Raw genomic sequence first — 15,168 nt, forward strand, 5'->3', positions numbered from 1 at the left:
CTGCAGTGAAGTGATTATTTTTTGTCGGCGCGTGCACGAACATGCTTGACTCGGTAAAATTATTCGATGTTATTAAAAATATCACCATAAAAACTTACTGAGTGTTACACGTTACATACTGTCACGGTTGAAGACTCTCTCTCCGCATAAACGAGTCAAACTGAACATGCGTACTTTTTTTTGAACGAGTGTGACAAAAAATTGACGAAACGATAAATAATTATAAATAGAGTTCGAGTTTTCCAAAATCACGTCTACGGTTGTTGGCTGATTTATATGGGTTGGTCACCCCTACCCTGTAAGGTCAAATGGTAGAATCCATCACCTTTGACCCCACTTTGAAAGTCTGACACAGTGCAGTAATAGAACAAAGCACACGAGAGTACAGTTTCACGTTAAAACCGTCAATTTTGCGGTAATTACTGGACTTAAATGGCGGCAAGGGATATCATAGATCGTCTACCCGTACTCTAGGAAGCCATGGATCTAGGGCGATCGTCTTCCCAGCTCCGGGAACGTCCCGGTAGCATGGAAAATAATCGGCACACCACGACGAGCGAGGAAGAAGATGGAAGTATAACCAGCAGTGATTCTAGCAGTACGTGCGAGGAAGATCGTTTCAAACGACTCTTCGAGAGCTGCGATAGCGATGGCGACGGCTACATCGACAGGTTAGTCGATAGTTACTATCTGTAAATGTTGTAAAACCCCTTAAAGTGACGAATTTAGTCGCATATTATGTAATAACCGCGTCTCGTAGACAGCGCAGCGTTACCCAGCAGACACAGTAGTGGTTGATTTGCAAGAAGTGAGACACGCTATCTTTTCATATATACTCCATGCTAAAATATTTTGTAGTGTTTTTCACCCGTTTGGAGAAATTCCAACCCCAGTAGTACTGTAGTGTTATGAAGAATGTCCCCAGGAGCGGTTTTGGGAGTATTTCAGCCATTTCCATTGAGCGTGTGCTTGTCTTGACGCAGTGTCTAATGTGTGACAGAAGTATCAATGTCAGCTACCAATCGATTTGCTAAATTGATGTTTTCAAAGACAATTAAAACTTAAATGCTACGAAAAAAAAGTCTGCTAATAGCTGTCACAACAAACTGTAAGTCGATCAACCCACGTGTCACCTAATGAGGCGAACACACACTGCAATGGCCAGCATTTCTGATATTTGAAGGCCGATTTACAACAAACCTTAATAGTGTGTACGTAAACAAACTGTGCGCGGTGACTAGAATTTAACTTGTAAGTTGTACAACGTGGGAGTAGAATTTATCCAAGTGAACTTTTTCCAACTACAATTTCCTAACTACTTCCGCTGGCCACATTACCACCTAAAGATAGATTTTGCAGCCGAGATACAACGTTTAGTAGTCTGTGCCCTAAACTGCTAATTTCGCGTTAGTATTTGGAAAATACAGCTAGCAAAATACCACTAATTTTTCGCCTCCGGTAGTATTAGCGTGACCGTGGCTTGAACCCAACAAAACACACACTCCACCGCAAACCGAGTAAAAACAGTCTCGGGACATTACACCTTAATATTTACTCTTCGTGATCAAGAATGGCTGGAGTTGAATTTTGATCGCCTCAATAACCAACCGCTCCTGGAATTTAGGAAACAAAATAAATACCGACGTCTCTTCTTAAACAGAAATGCCCAGCTTCTGTTTGACTTTAGTTGTTCGGAACTGTCAACAGTTACGACCAACTTGTGTGCTACATTAGTGGAAAGATAGCTAAGGAATAATATGCAAGGTCACATTGTGGGCATGCTCAAGTACATGTTGTTGTTACCATGGACGGTTTTCGATGGACCAGAACCAAAAAATTACAAAAAAAATCTTTCAGGAACTTTTCAGCAAAAAGTATGTGTTGATGTTATTACAGGTTTCTTTGATGGCCGAGAACCAAAATTTACAAAAAACAAAAAAAAATCTTTAAAAAAAAAAATTCTTTTAAAAGATTTTTCATAGGTATTTTGATGGTCCAGAACCAAAATTTACAAAAAAATTCTTTCAAGAAATCTTTCCAGCAAAAAATGTTCCAGCAAAAAATGTGTCGATGGTACTGCAGCAGTTTTGATGGTCCAGAACCAAAGATTTACAAAAATCTCTTCAAAGATATTTTTCAGCAACATTTTTACCCTATAAAAAAAATAACAACAAACCTGGTGTAAAAATACTCAAATTTAGTATTAAAGGGGTACAAGCAGAGTTTATACATTATTATTCATATTTTTTTTCAGCATATTAAAAGGTACTCACAGTATTCTACTTACTGATGTATACTTAAACTATCACTTGCAATTAACTGGAACACAAACCTGGTATAAAATATAACTCATAAATGATCTGATGACATAATTTGTTATACATTAAAATAATATACAGATCAATGGCATAGACAGACCTAATGTCATATTGTACCATGCACATAACAGCCAATCAAACAAAAAATATAGAATTTATACCCTGGTTATTCTACGTCATGACAATGCGTGCCTATGTCACTGGTTCTGCTATGTTTGAAATATGAGTCAAAATGTTTAAAATACTTTCCCTAATTTTTCTTTGATATTACAGGTGCTGGTATAATTTTGTTATTCTCCAATATTTTTCTTCATTCGGCCGGAAAATACAAGTGACTTAAGGGTTGTCTTTACTTGTCTAGAGACTCGTAGTGACAAGGCCTCCTAAGGACACTCATATTTTCCTTGGCTGAACTAAGAAAAAAATTGGGGATAACATCTAAGTATATAGAAAACAGAATACTGGATAGCTTTTAAGGCCCAGTTACACGATGCAACTCATGAAGCAATTCGTCGCATGCGACGAGGCTTGCAACTGCGACGGGAGCGCGTACACGATGCAACTAGTTGCATGGTGAGTCGCAAGAGCTAACTGTTGCACATGCGTAAATATATAAAAGTTACAGGTCATCGAGGTCAAGTCTTCTAGCGGCAGGAATTTGGCAAAAATGCTATGAAATTGCTAATATTTACGAATAAAATGACTGAAAACTTGTTGAGGTATCGATAGTAAAACTCTATTCAATTCGAAGTTCGTTTAGGGCGATGTTGATCTTTCCGATGTCGCTACTTGCATTCAAGTTGGAAATAAAATGATATTCAGCGGAAATCAAGCATTCATAGACATTGTATACTATTGATAAGTGGTAATCGTGGTGATAAATCGAAATGATATAAAAAATACTTGCTGAAATAGAATATTTATACTAAAAACATGGCGGCCATAACATTGAACGTCATTTGACACGTAGGTATATGTCAAAGGTTATTGCTATTTGTTATTTGTTATTGTACGTACAATAACAAACATTTTACACATTGTTTAATGTTTTGCATTTTATTGAGTTGCAAATATGAACTTGGTATATGTCCTTTTGCTTTATTTTTTCAAGTAGGAAAACATAGTGAAGCTGTTTTATCAAATAAAAATCCAAAATAAATATCAAATTCTCATCCATATGGCCACTTTAACTCTGTAGGTTGACAGTCTCAATGCCATCAAATCAGGAAATGTGTGGAGAATGGTAAAATACAACAATATAGGAAATCTAGAGTGTGAAAAACTGAGTACAAAAGACAGACGTGAAAAGAGGTAATAATGAGAAAAAAGGAAGCAACAAGTCCTTATTAGATTTTCATTTATATTCATAGTGGTGTGGGCTGTCTGCAGAACAATATTTAAAATATGTTATCTGAGAATATCAATTCCTTCCTCCAAACTCTTAAAATATAATTGTCTGGGATTATTAAATTCTTTCAAAATGTTTAAATATTATTTCTGAGGTTATTCATTTCTTACAAAGTGTTAAAATATAATTTTCTGAGATTATCCAATTCTGATTGTATTATTTCTAAATCCATTGATGAGAACAAATGTGTAATAATTGCCTTACAGTTAAAACAAGTTAAGACAATAAAGTTATTTTTTTAAATTAAAAAGTGTGTTTTATTAATAATAATAGATAACTTTCTGTAGTTTAACGAAAAATATTTCTTTTTTCACATTGTAGCAATATTGGAATTTCATTTGTATCTTTAAAAAAAATACAGAGAACTCATTTTCTAATTTTTTGCAAATAACTAGAAATGTTCATTTTTTGCTAGAGGTCGATTTTGTTTATAGATTTTGTAGCGACTCCCAGAGAATTTGAGAGGAAATATTTAAAATTGTCATATGTTCTAAGACTTCACTTTCGTTTTCTGGTTTTATAAAGACTTCAAAAGAATTGTGAGGAATAATCCAAAATTGTCGTATGTTACAAGACTTTACCTTCATTTTCTGGTTTTACAAAGACTTCAAAAAAATTATTAGGAATCATCCAAAATTTTCGTATGTTACGAGACTTCACCTTCGTTTTCTGGTTTCATGAAGACTTCAAAAGAATTGTGAGGAATAATCCCAAATTGTCGTATGTTACTAGATTTTTTAGTCCATTTTCAGATTTTCTAACGACTGCTTCCACAAAATTTGAAAGAAATAATCCAAATTTTTTTGCATATTACTAAATTTCAATATCCATGTAAAATCACCGACTGATATATAACATCCGTCGTACATTAAAATGTTACCAATACGCTGACATAATGCATCATATATCAAAGTTTCAGCAGTGGTTTGTCGTAATTCACTATCGGGCGATATTCGTACGTGCATTATTAAGTAGGATTAGTGTATTTGTAGTCAGTGCTTTCGGTCAGAATCAGATTTATATGAAATGTAGGCTCTGTATTAACTTGTTCCGTGTACTTGTAAATTTCCCGCCAAAAATTACACGAAAATATTTTTTTTTGTACGATTTTTGGTCTGTGTAGATTTTAATTTAGACTGAAACAAAGATATAATCCTTGTACTTGTAAATTTCCCGCCAAAAATTATATTAACATTTCCCGCCAAAAATTGTCAAAATTATATCCTGCCAAAATGTTGAACAAATTTTTTTTTATTTGAAAGATTTAATATTATTTTAGATTTTTTTGTGTAATATTTGTTTCACTTTTATGGTAGATTTAAAATGTAGAAATAATCTCTATGAATTACATGTCTTTTTCAATTTTTTTTGTTTGAAATTGATTTGTTTGAAAAAAATTTTGATACATAATTTTAGATTTAAATTCAAGAAATTACGCTTGGATGACTTTGTACATGCGACAAACACAAAATGTTTGTGAAAGTTTTCTTCACGCCATTATTTTCCCAATCAACATACAGGGGGTGTCACTCCTTTCAATGGTTAGCTCCTTTTTCCATCCCCTAGTGTTTGTGTAAATCTGTTGTACCTGTAAGCTAACATACAAGTACCTCATTTTTGTTGAGGTTTGAGGACCCCTGGTAATAAGTGGGTGACTCTGGGAAAAATTAAATATTGGTATCGTTCAGACAATAAATTTGGTCTGGAACCCCAACAAACGATCTTTGGAATGAGAATGAGGAAAGTTTTACCAATCTACTGCCTTTAAAAACAACAGATTGGAACTTGGAAACTGCCTTGGTATTCAGGTAAAGTAACAAAAACAATTGTGTGGTTCCGATTATGGTCAATTCATGAATAGATGGGGTAGGTAGATTTTATTTTATTTAAAAGATTTTTTTTCATGTGTTAGTGTCTAGTTCAGGTAGTTATGTTTTTCTGTTGTTTTCCATATGGTCTCTGTGATATTGGTTTCTTCTCATCAGATGTACAGCCATTATAGATTGGAAGAACAGTTTTCGCATCCACTATTTCTTGTGAGACTTTTTTCGCGATTTATTTTTTTCTCGAATATGTAAGAAAAGTTTCGGGTTGGCTGTGAAAAACTAGAACCAAAGATTTTTAGGCCTCAAGTCAAGTTTTATCAACTTAAATCCCTTGAAAATTTGTTCAAGATTTAGTATGCACCTAAAGAGAGAAGAATTATGGAGACAATGTATTAAAATTTCACGTACATCCATAGATGACACAAATCACAAAACATGACCGATTTAATCTTAAAAATTAATCTTCTTTATTCATTAATTATGTTCACACTCTAATCTCCTTAATAAATCATACCAATAATCTGTTAATCTTCTTTTGACTTCTAATCCAAGTTAATCCATAATTTGATGTACATCCATTCTGACGCCAGTTGCATCACGGTGGAAGAACTGATGTCTATATTATACAGACATGAAATTCTATGTAGCATTTGGAAATAGTATATGTGCGTTGTGTTTTCCCTAGGGGCTGGGTTTTCACTCTTTTTCAGCAGAACTAACTATATTTGCTGGAGAGGACAGTGGGGCATAGCTCCACACCAGGCCTACCTACCAGTAGGGGGAAAGTACGAGAAGAGGGTACGTACCCCCCTCTCTCTCTCTCTCTCTCTCTCTCTCTCTCTCTCTCTCTCTCTCTCTCTCTCTCTCTCTCTCTCTCTCTCTCTCTCTCTTTCTCTCTCTCTCTCTCTCTCTCTCTCTCTCTCTCTCTCTCGTAAGCCAATTTTGAAAATTTTGAACAATTTTTTAGTGGCAGTAAGTTAAAACTCTACTGGAAATGGCTAGGTAGTTACCAAGTTGTTTTGTTATGCAAATTTCTCAACCCTGTAATGGAAACATTGTTACAAGGAGAAAGTAATATTGTTGAGAGAGTGACTAAAGTCATGTTCATACTATCTAGAAAGTTTTACAATGTTTACTTTGTCATTGAATTAACATAACAATACATGTTTTTGTTATGCAAATTTCTCAACCCAGTAATGGCAACACTGTCACAAGGAGAAAGTCTGTATGTTGAAAGTAACTTAAGTTAATGCTATCTAGAAAGTTGTACAATATTTTCTTCATAATTAACATAACAATACATCTTTTTGTTATGCAAATTTCTCACAACCCTGTAATGGGAACACTTACAAGGAGAAAGTCATTGTGTTGAGAGTGTGGCTAAGTCATGTTTATGATAAATTATGATATAGAAGGTTGTACAATGTTTACTTTGTCATGTGTAGTGAGTGACCTTACTTCTCACTCTACACTGTTAGTTTTATTTAATTAATTCACACTATAGAATGTACTGACCTTATAGTAAATGATACATGACAATGTCGTGCAGTGTTTTTTTTAAACGGCTGTAAGTAGATAAAATCTACCGGGGTTCCTATATAATTTGACTGCGATTCCTTACCAAAATTGCGATAGATTCTATGAGAAACACTGCCAATTTTACCTCTTTCCTCCTTTCTGTTACGGCGGTCCCCCCAACCTTAGCAAAAACCCTGTAGTGTTATGCAAGGCATGGCAGTTATTTACTGACATACATAGTTCAGAAAGCTTGCCTGTACTACAAATTTCACAACATCGTAGAATTCTATTTAGTGTGTTAGCTATTTTACTGCATCGTTATGAATTATGAGTTAACTTAAGTTATATACACAGCAGAAAGTCATACCTCCACATATCGGCTTGACAATATAGTGAACAACTTTTTAAAGCCATGTTGTCAAGTCTCTGGGATGATATTTAGGCTAAACTTACTTAATTCCATGTTTCCCATATCCCAATCGACACTTTATATTTTTTCATAATAAAAAAATTAACAATCCAAGTTATCCCCAGTTTGCAATTTGTTTAACCCTTTCATGACTAGAGACGAGTTTTAAATAATATGGGGACCCAATTTATATGAATATTTTCATAATTACAATAATATTACTTTATTAGGAAGTAACATGTCTTTAATTCTAGTCTAAAATGAAGTTGATATATTCCAAAAACTTACATAAAACAAGAATTTTGTCCAAACAATTTTGGCGGGAATGTTTTCAGTATTGAAAGGGTTAAATGGTTGATTAATTGAGATTTTTACCCTATGCGAGACTAATGATGAAAATTTACAATCTGACAAATTTTGCATGTGCAGTATAAAGTAGAACAAATAATGGCAAATCTAGGGGGTCCATTTATTTTATATGAAAATATTGTGTAGCTGTTCAAGTTGTTAAATATTTTTTTGAAAATGTAATATTTTTGCCATTCTGAAAATCTAAACAATGACACATCTTCTATTCTGCATATCCTAAATTAAGGGGTCACCTAAAGGTCACCACTAGGTGGCAGTATTATTGTCCCAGTACGTACATACAATGTTTTTAAAAATGTAGCAAATGTTTGCAAATTTTGGCCAACTATGAAAAAAATCCAGACAAAATATTTAAAAAATGATAAAATAATGGAGCAAATGTTTGCAAATTTTGGCCAACTATGAAAAAAATCCAGATTTAAAAAATGATAAAATGTACAGTAGGAGGTCCTGTCGTAGAAAGTTAAATCCATCCATAAAGTTTTATGAAATGGGCGTAACGCTGAAATTACTCGATGTTTTATTGATGGCATTTAAATTTATTGTATTTTCTCATCTTTTATCCTTTTCACATAAATTTAATGTCAATTTTGTGTAAACATGACACTGCTTTGTTGCCAAATGAGACTACTGATTTGGTGTTTGGTATGTTCATTGCTTTTAAATCTTTTCTGTAAATCGTAAAGGCAGACGATGTCATCAACCACCAAGCATATGTCAAGGGTCAAGGGTCAGTTGGGGTTACATGTAGTACATGTGTAGGCCTTTGGAGTAACATCAGTTCAAAATATTCTACGTGAACCGCAAGACAATGTAAAGAGAACAGTTTCTTGTGTCTTTCTGTGTATTTTCTGATTTTTGCTAACTAAAAATTTTTTTAGAAGCTGAGTGGAGAAAAAAAATAGTGTTTGGCTATGATTTAAAATCTTAGTAAATTTAACAAAATGAATGTATAGGAAACTGTAAATTTTACCAGATTTCACCCTCTCTGTTACCAGGGTTCTAAAACCTTAGTAAAAACACTGAATGTATAGGAAACTGTAAATTTTACCAGATTTCACCCTCTCTGTTACCAGGTTTCTAAAACCTTAGTAAAAACACTGAATGTATAGGAAACTGTAAATTTGACCAGATTTCACCCTCTCTATTATTAGGGTTCTAAAACCTTAGTAAAAACACTGAATGTATAGGAAACTGTAAATTTTACCAGATTTCACCCTCTCTGTTATTAGGGTTCTAAAACCTTAGTAAAAACACTGAATGTATAGGAAACTGTAAATTTGACCAGATTTCACCCTCTCTGTTACCAGGGTTCTAAAACCTTAGTAAAAACACTGAATGTATAGGAAACTGTAAATTTTACCAGATTTCACCCTCTCTGTTACCAGGGATCTAAAACCTTAGTAAAAACACTGAATGTATAGGAAACTGTAAATTTTACCAGATTTCACCCTCTCTGTTACCAGGGTTCTAAAACCTTAGTAAAAACACTATAGCAAACTGTAAATTTTACCAGATTTCACCCTCTCTGTTACCAGGGTTCTAAAACCTTAGTAAAGATACTGAATGTATAGGAAACTGTAACTTTTACCAGATTTCACCCTCTCTGTTACCAGGGTTCTAAAACCTTAGTAAAAACACTGAATGTATAGGAAACTGTAAATTTTACCAGATTTCACCCTCTCTGTTACCAGGGTTCTAAAACCTTAGTAAAAACACTGAATGTATAGGAAACTGTAACTTTTACCAGATTTCACCTTCTCTGTTACCAGGGTTCTAAAAATTTAGTAAAAACATTGAATGTATATAGGAAACTAAATTTACCAGATTTCTCCCTCTCTGTTATGAACTAATGAAGGATCAATTTGTAATCTTTGCATAAACTCAAACTGTATTATGTACAATATACATGTAAGTGTTACCTAATTACTAGCTCTGTCATTTAGGATTCTAAAACATTTACCCCCCAAAAAAACATCAACTTTTTAAAATTTTACCCGATTTCCGCCTTTCTGTCAGAAATGTTTTCAAACTTGACAAAAAAAAGTTGAAGTGAAAGTGTCTAAATTTCAATTGCCTGCAGTCAGAATTGGTTCAGTCATCGTACGTAACCTTTGACCTTTAGGAAGACAGTGAGCTGTGAAATGGATATGTCAGTGCAAGGATAAAAAGGGCTCATTGGTTGTGTATTGACTGGGATTTAGGTTGCCTAATGGCTTCTAAAGTAGAAATTTGTGGGATTTCAAGAGAGAAAGGAGAATACTCTATGGTTTGTGCTTGACACATTGACACATTGTTTTTATCCCAAATCCATGCCTTAGGTGAGATTAGAATGGTAGAAAAGTGTTGTTGTGAATAATAATAATGTCTGTCGTATATTTGTATTTTTTTTTCAAAATGCTTCAGTTTATGTAAATTTTGAATCTTTATTTTGGACTAATATAATTTGTTTGGCAAAAAAGTATTTCTCTTGACCAAAATGGTTCTTCATTTTCATCAAAATTTTCAGAAAATTGAAATTTTAACAAAAGGTAATATTTTGGCAAGATAATTAATCTGTGGAAATATTTGTGTATGGTCAAAAATTGTAGATTTTGAATCTTTTTTTTTGGACTGATATAATTTGTTAGACAAAGAAGTATTTTTCTTGACCAAAATGGTTCGTCATTTGCATCAAAAGTTTAAGATAATTTAAATTTTAACGAAGATACAATGTAATATTTTGGCAGGATAATTTATGAAAATTTTTGTATAAGGTCAAAAATTATTGATTTTGTAACTTGATTTTGGAGCAGTGTTATTAGAAAGGCAAATATATTTGATTCTAGACCAAAATGGTACAAAATTTCATTTGAAATTTTGAGAAAAACACTTTTATTAGAATTATTTTGGCGGGAAATTGATTTTGTAACTTGATTTTGGAGCAGTATTATTAGTAAGGCAAATATATTTGATTCTAGACCAAAATGGTACAAAATTTCATTTGAAATTTTGAGAAAAACACTTTTATTAGAATTATTTTGGCGGGAAATTGACTCAATAGGTTTCAAGTCAAGGATGGATTAAAGTAGAATAGCCAACAGCCAAGATTTAAACCTGAAGTGTTAAGAGACATAAGTGTTTAAAAAATTTCACTTTCAGAGATATAATTACTAAGCGTACCCCAAAGTAGTCCTTTTTTGTAAGAATTCCATTTTGTACGTCGCTCAACCAGATTTCACTTGGAATGACTTTTTTGTTAGAAATATTGAAACCAAATTGCGAGTGAACAATGAAATTTTGACTTTGATGGAGTAAACTCAGTGAAATTAGTAAAATTAGTAAAATTACCCAAAAATTGTCTTTTTGTAAAAAATGTGTCTATAGTGAATTTATGTATGCTACTGAAATAGTTCTTGGAATGACATTGTGTTAGAACGATTGCAGACGAATTGTGAAAGAACAGTGAATTGAAATGTTGACATTGATGGAATAAATTGAGTCAAATTACCAAAAAAACGAAGAAACCCCCCCCCCCCCCCCCCAAAAAAAAAATTGCCTTTTTGAAAAAAAAAACTTGTCTATAGTGGATTTTGTACACTATCATTAAACTTGTTAGTCGTTGGAAGGTTGATTTATTATAGAAATATTAAAAAATGACTTGTGAATGAACAGGAATTCAAAATTTGACTGATTAAATGAAATTACTGAATTTATCTTCAAATTTTTTTTTGTGTTAAAAAAATCTGCCTACAGTGGATGTATGTATGCCTCTGAATGACATTATTTTGCTAGAAGTATCAAAAATGAATTGTGAATGAATAGTACCTTCTAAATTTGAGTTTGATTGAATGTGGCAGAAATTGTCATATCATTAGAGATATTGGTATTGTTCGCCGTCGAATGCCTCCAGAACAGATTACTTTGATCTAATAGTAGAACTGTACTTTTCTAGGAAAAAGGTGTCACCCCCTGTCAGCAATAGACACCTCCATTAATGGGAACCAGATATTGTTCTTCTGGCATGTCTTTTCAAGAAATATAAGTGGCTTAAAGGGCCTTTGCTGTCTTTTCAAGAAATATGAGTGGCTTAAAGGGCCTTTACTGTCTTCAAGAAATATGAGTGGCTTAAAGGGCCTTGCATTGTATTTTCAAGAAATGTGAATGGCTTAAATGGCCTTTACATGTCTTTTCAAGAAGTATATATTTTAATGATATGTGAGCAACTTTTCACTTTTCCTGTCTTTAATTTTCAAGAAATAAGAGTAAATTAACTGCATGATTTGTGTTGTTTACTTCCACAATACAATGATAAGCCATGAGTGACTGTCAATTGATAACTATATTTATGACATTGGCATTGACCTTTGACCTTGCACACCCCCTTGTGTTAAGACCACCCATTGTGAGATGACACTGCGGGATGATATATGACAAGATAATAGCTGTATCTATTAATGATTTATATTTCCACCCTTGAAGTTCAACATCAAATTCTTCAACTTTGTGGTTGCTTTGGTCATATCCTTCTCAAACATAAACCACAATGTCTGAATCCCACACGTTTGTGGATTTGCATTTCTTTATGCCTAATAAAAATAAATTGTGTGTTTTCGGTTACCCAACCCTATCTAGTTCTTCACTGCCAACACTAAACTTTTTTTTTTATATATTTGAGAAAAAATAATAAAATGTAAAGTCTCGCCAGAAATAGTGGATGTATAAACTGACATCAACTTAAAAAGACAATAACAGTGTTCTTCCAATCTGTAATAGCCGTACATTCTGACTTTGTATTAACCTTTTTCTGGTCAAAATTTATTCATTTATGAAATTTTGTCAAAGATTTAAAAAATGTTGGTTAGAAATCATAACAAATAATCTTTGAAATGCAATTGTGTCAAAATGATTGTAAGGAAAGGTCATTGACCATCAAAATTCTGAGTTAAAATTTCTCTCAAATTTTTGTGTTAGTGAAAATTTTTGTCAAATTTTATCATGGTTTTGGTTAGGAAGCAAAATAAATTGATATTTGAAATATTTTGTGTCAAAATGATTATATTCAAAGTTGATATTTTCAATAATTTGAGGTGTTGTTTACCACAGACGACAGAGATTTGTGGTGTTTTTGTGAAGTGCATAGAGTGTGTAGCTGTCCCGAAGATAGAAATGTTTGAAAGTATAACTGAAGACAAAAAAAAGTTGCAGATAATGTCAAAAAGTGTCCAAAATACAAGCAAACCGAAACACAAAGTTGTGGGGTACATAATAAACTTTCAAACAACCAAACTCAGAACACAAAGAGCTGCAGACAAACTACAAAAACATGCCTCTAAGCTGAAGACAAAACTTTGCAGACTAAACCCCAAACAAAACAAACACAGTTTGTGAGAGGAAATCAAAAGAGCTCCCCACTAACAGGAAGTGTTGTTGAAAAGTTGATAATTGTTAAAAAATTGAGATAATTGGTAAGTACTGTGAAAGTGTGAATAGGGGAGTTGTTAGACTAGTTAATGACTTCCTGTGGTTTCCCTCAAGGCTTTTTTACATACCATTGACTCTTACTGACTGTTTGTGTACTTAGACTGGTCATTCACATAAAATGAACTCTATATTATGTAAGCTGTATCACTTGCCTGATTTAGGTTATGTGTACTCAATCCAAACTGCTGCCCACTCTGCAATTTCAACTGTCAATTACACATAATTTGTAACAGTTTGAACTGTCAATCACACTATATCAATCTAAACTGTCACAGTTACATACTTTGAAGCAGTTTAAACTGTCAATCACTCAATATCAATTTGAATTACAAATTATAAGAATTTGTAGCAATTTGAACTGTCAATTACATAATTTGTAACAATTTGAACTGTCAATCACAGTTTGTAACAAATTGAACTGTCAATTAATTCACAATTATAACTCGGTTACATACATTGTAGCAGTTTGAACTGTCAATCACTCAATATCAATTTGAACAGAATTTGTAACAGTTTGAACTGTCAATCACATAGTTTATATCAAATTGAACTGTCAATCATACTGAACTGCCAATCAAACATAATTTGTAACAATTTGAACTGTCAATCACATAGTTTGTAACAATTTGAACTGTCAATTCTACATAATTGGAGCAATTGGAGCTGTCAAGCAGATGATGTGTAACGACCTAAACTGTCAATCACATTTGTGACATTTGAACTGTCAATCACACCATAGCAATTTGAACCATCAGTCACACTTTGTAACAATTTTTACTGTGAATTACACTGTCAATTTGAGCTGCCAGCCACTCATAATTTGTAGCAATTTGAACTGTCAATCGCACAGTTGAAACAATTTGAACTGTCAATCATCATATTTGAATTAATTTGAAGTGTCAGTCACAGATTTAAAACAATTTGAATCATCAGTTATAGAATTAAAACAATTTGAACTGTCAATCATGGAAACAAAACAATTTGAACTGTCAGTCATATTTGAATTAATTTGAACTGTCAGTCACAGAATTAAAACAATTTGAACTGTCATTCCCCTGAAACAATGTGAACTGTCAATCACAGCATTAAAAGAATTGAACTGTCAGTTACACAATTGAAAAAATCACATTTTGAACTGTCAATCGTATAGTTTGAATCTTTCCAGTGTGTGACACTCTCAGCGATTTCAACTTAGATTGTTTTCAGTACTAGCTGACACTACATACCATTCTCAGCATTAGTTTTCAAGATAAACTGATCTTTGTTTACTGATAAAAATACTGGCTTTGTAGCCTCTGTATTTGTTTTTACATTCTGCCAACTTCACACTGAGATTACTGGAGTTATCAGATAACAAACTACTTCACACTGAGATTACTGGAGTTATCAGATAACAAACTACTTCAACATTGACATCTACTTCTCTGCATTTCTGTAGCTGGTTGACGTAGTCAGGTTTTTAGAATTTAGTTCAATAGTCCCTAATTTTTCAACAAACATTTTCAAATTATCAGAGTTAGATATGAGAGTTGGCAATTTTGAATATTTTTGAACAATTATGACATATTATTTCCATTTGTATGATCGTTATTTTAAAATGTTTCTAATTGCACAATTAAAGTTTTAAAATTTAACTTTTCAACAGGATTCACACTGGGTCACATACTTAAAAATTAATAGATGAACTAAAGCAATGAGGAGTCATACTTGCTTGAGGCAAAGTCTTGATATATATATATATATATATATATATATATATATATATATATATATATATATATATATATATATATATATATATATATATATATATATATATATATATATATATATATAATTATAGTTTTGATAGTTCTG

At 32.7% G+C, this 15,168-nt stretch overlaps 1 protein-coding gene across 1 annotated transcript in view; it reads left to right on the forward strand.

Annotated features, from left to right (window-relative positions):
- The first annotated feature begins 363 nt into the window (after window positions 1-363).
- LOC144450319 (colorectal mutant cancer protein-like) overlaps window positions 364-15,168 on the forward strand; it is a 234,225-nt gene continuing 219,420 nt past the window's right edge. The window contains exon 1 of the mRNA XM_078140917.1: window positions 364-671. Within this exon, the coding sequence (XP_077997043.1) occupies window positions 481-671 (191 nt within the window). The 5' untranslated portion in view covers window positions 364-480. The remainder of the gene's footprint in view (window positions 672-15,168) is intronic.

Source organism: Glandiceps talaboti, chromosome 19, assembly GCF_964340395.1.
Source record: "Glandiceps talaboti chromosome 19, keGlaTala1.1, whole genome shotgun sequence".
NCBI lineage: Eukaryota > Metazoa > Hemichordata > Enteropneusta > Spengelidae > Glandiceps > Glandiceps talaboti.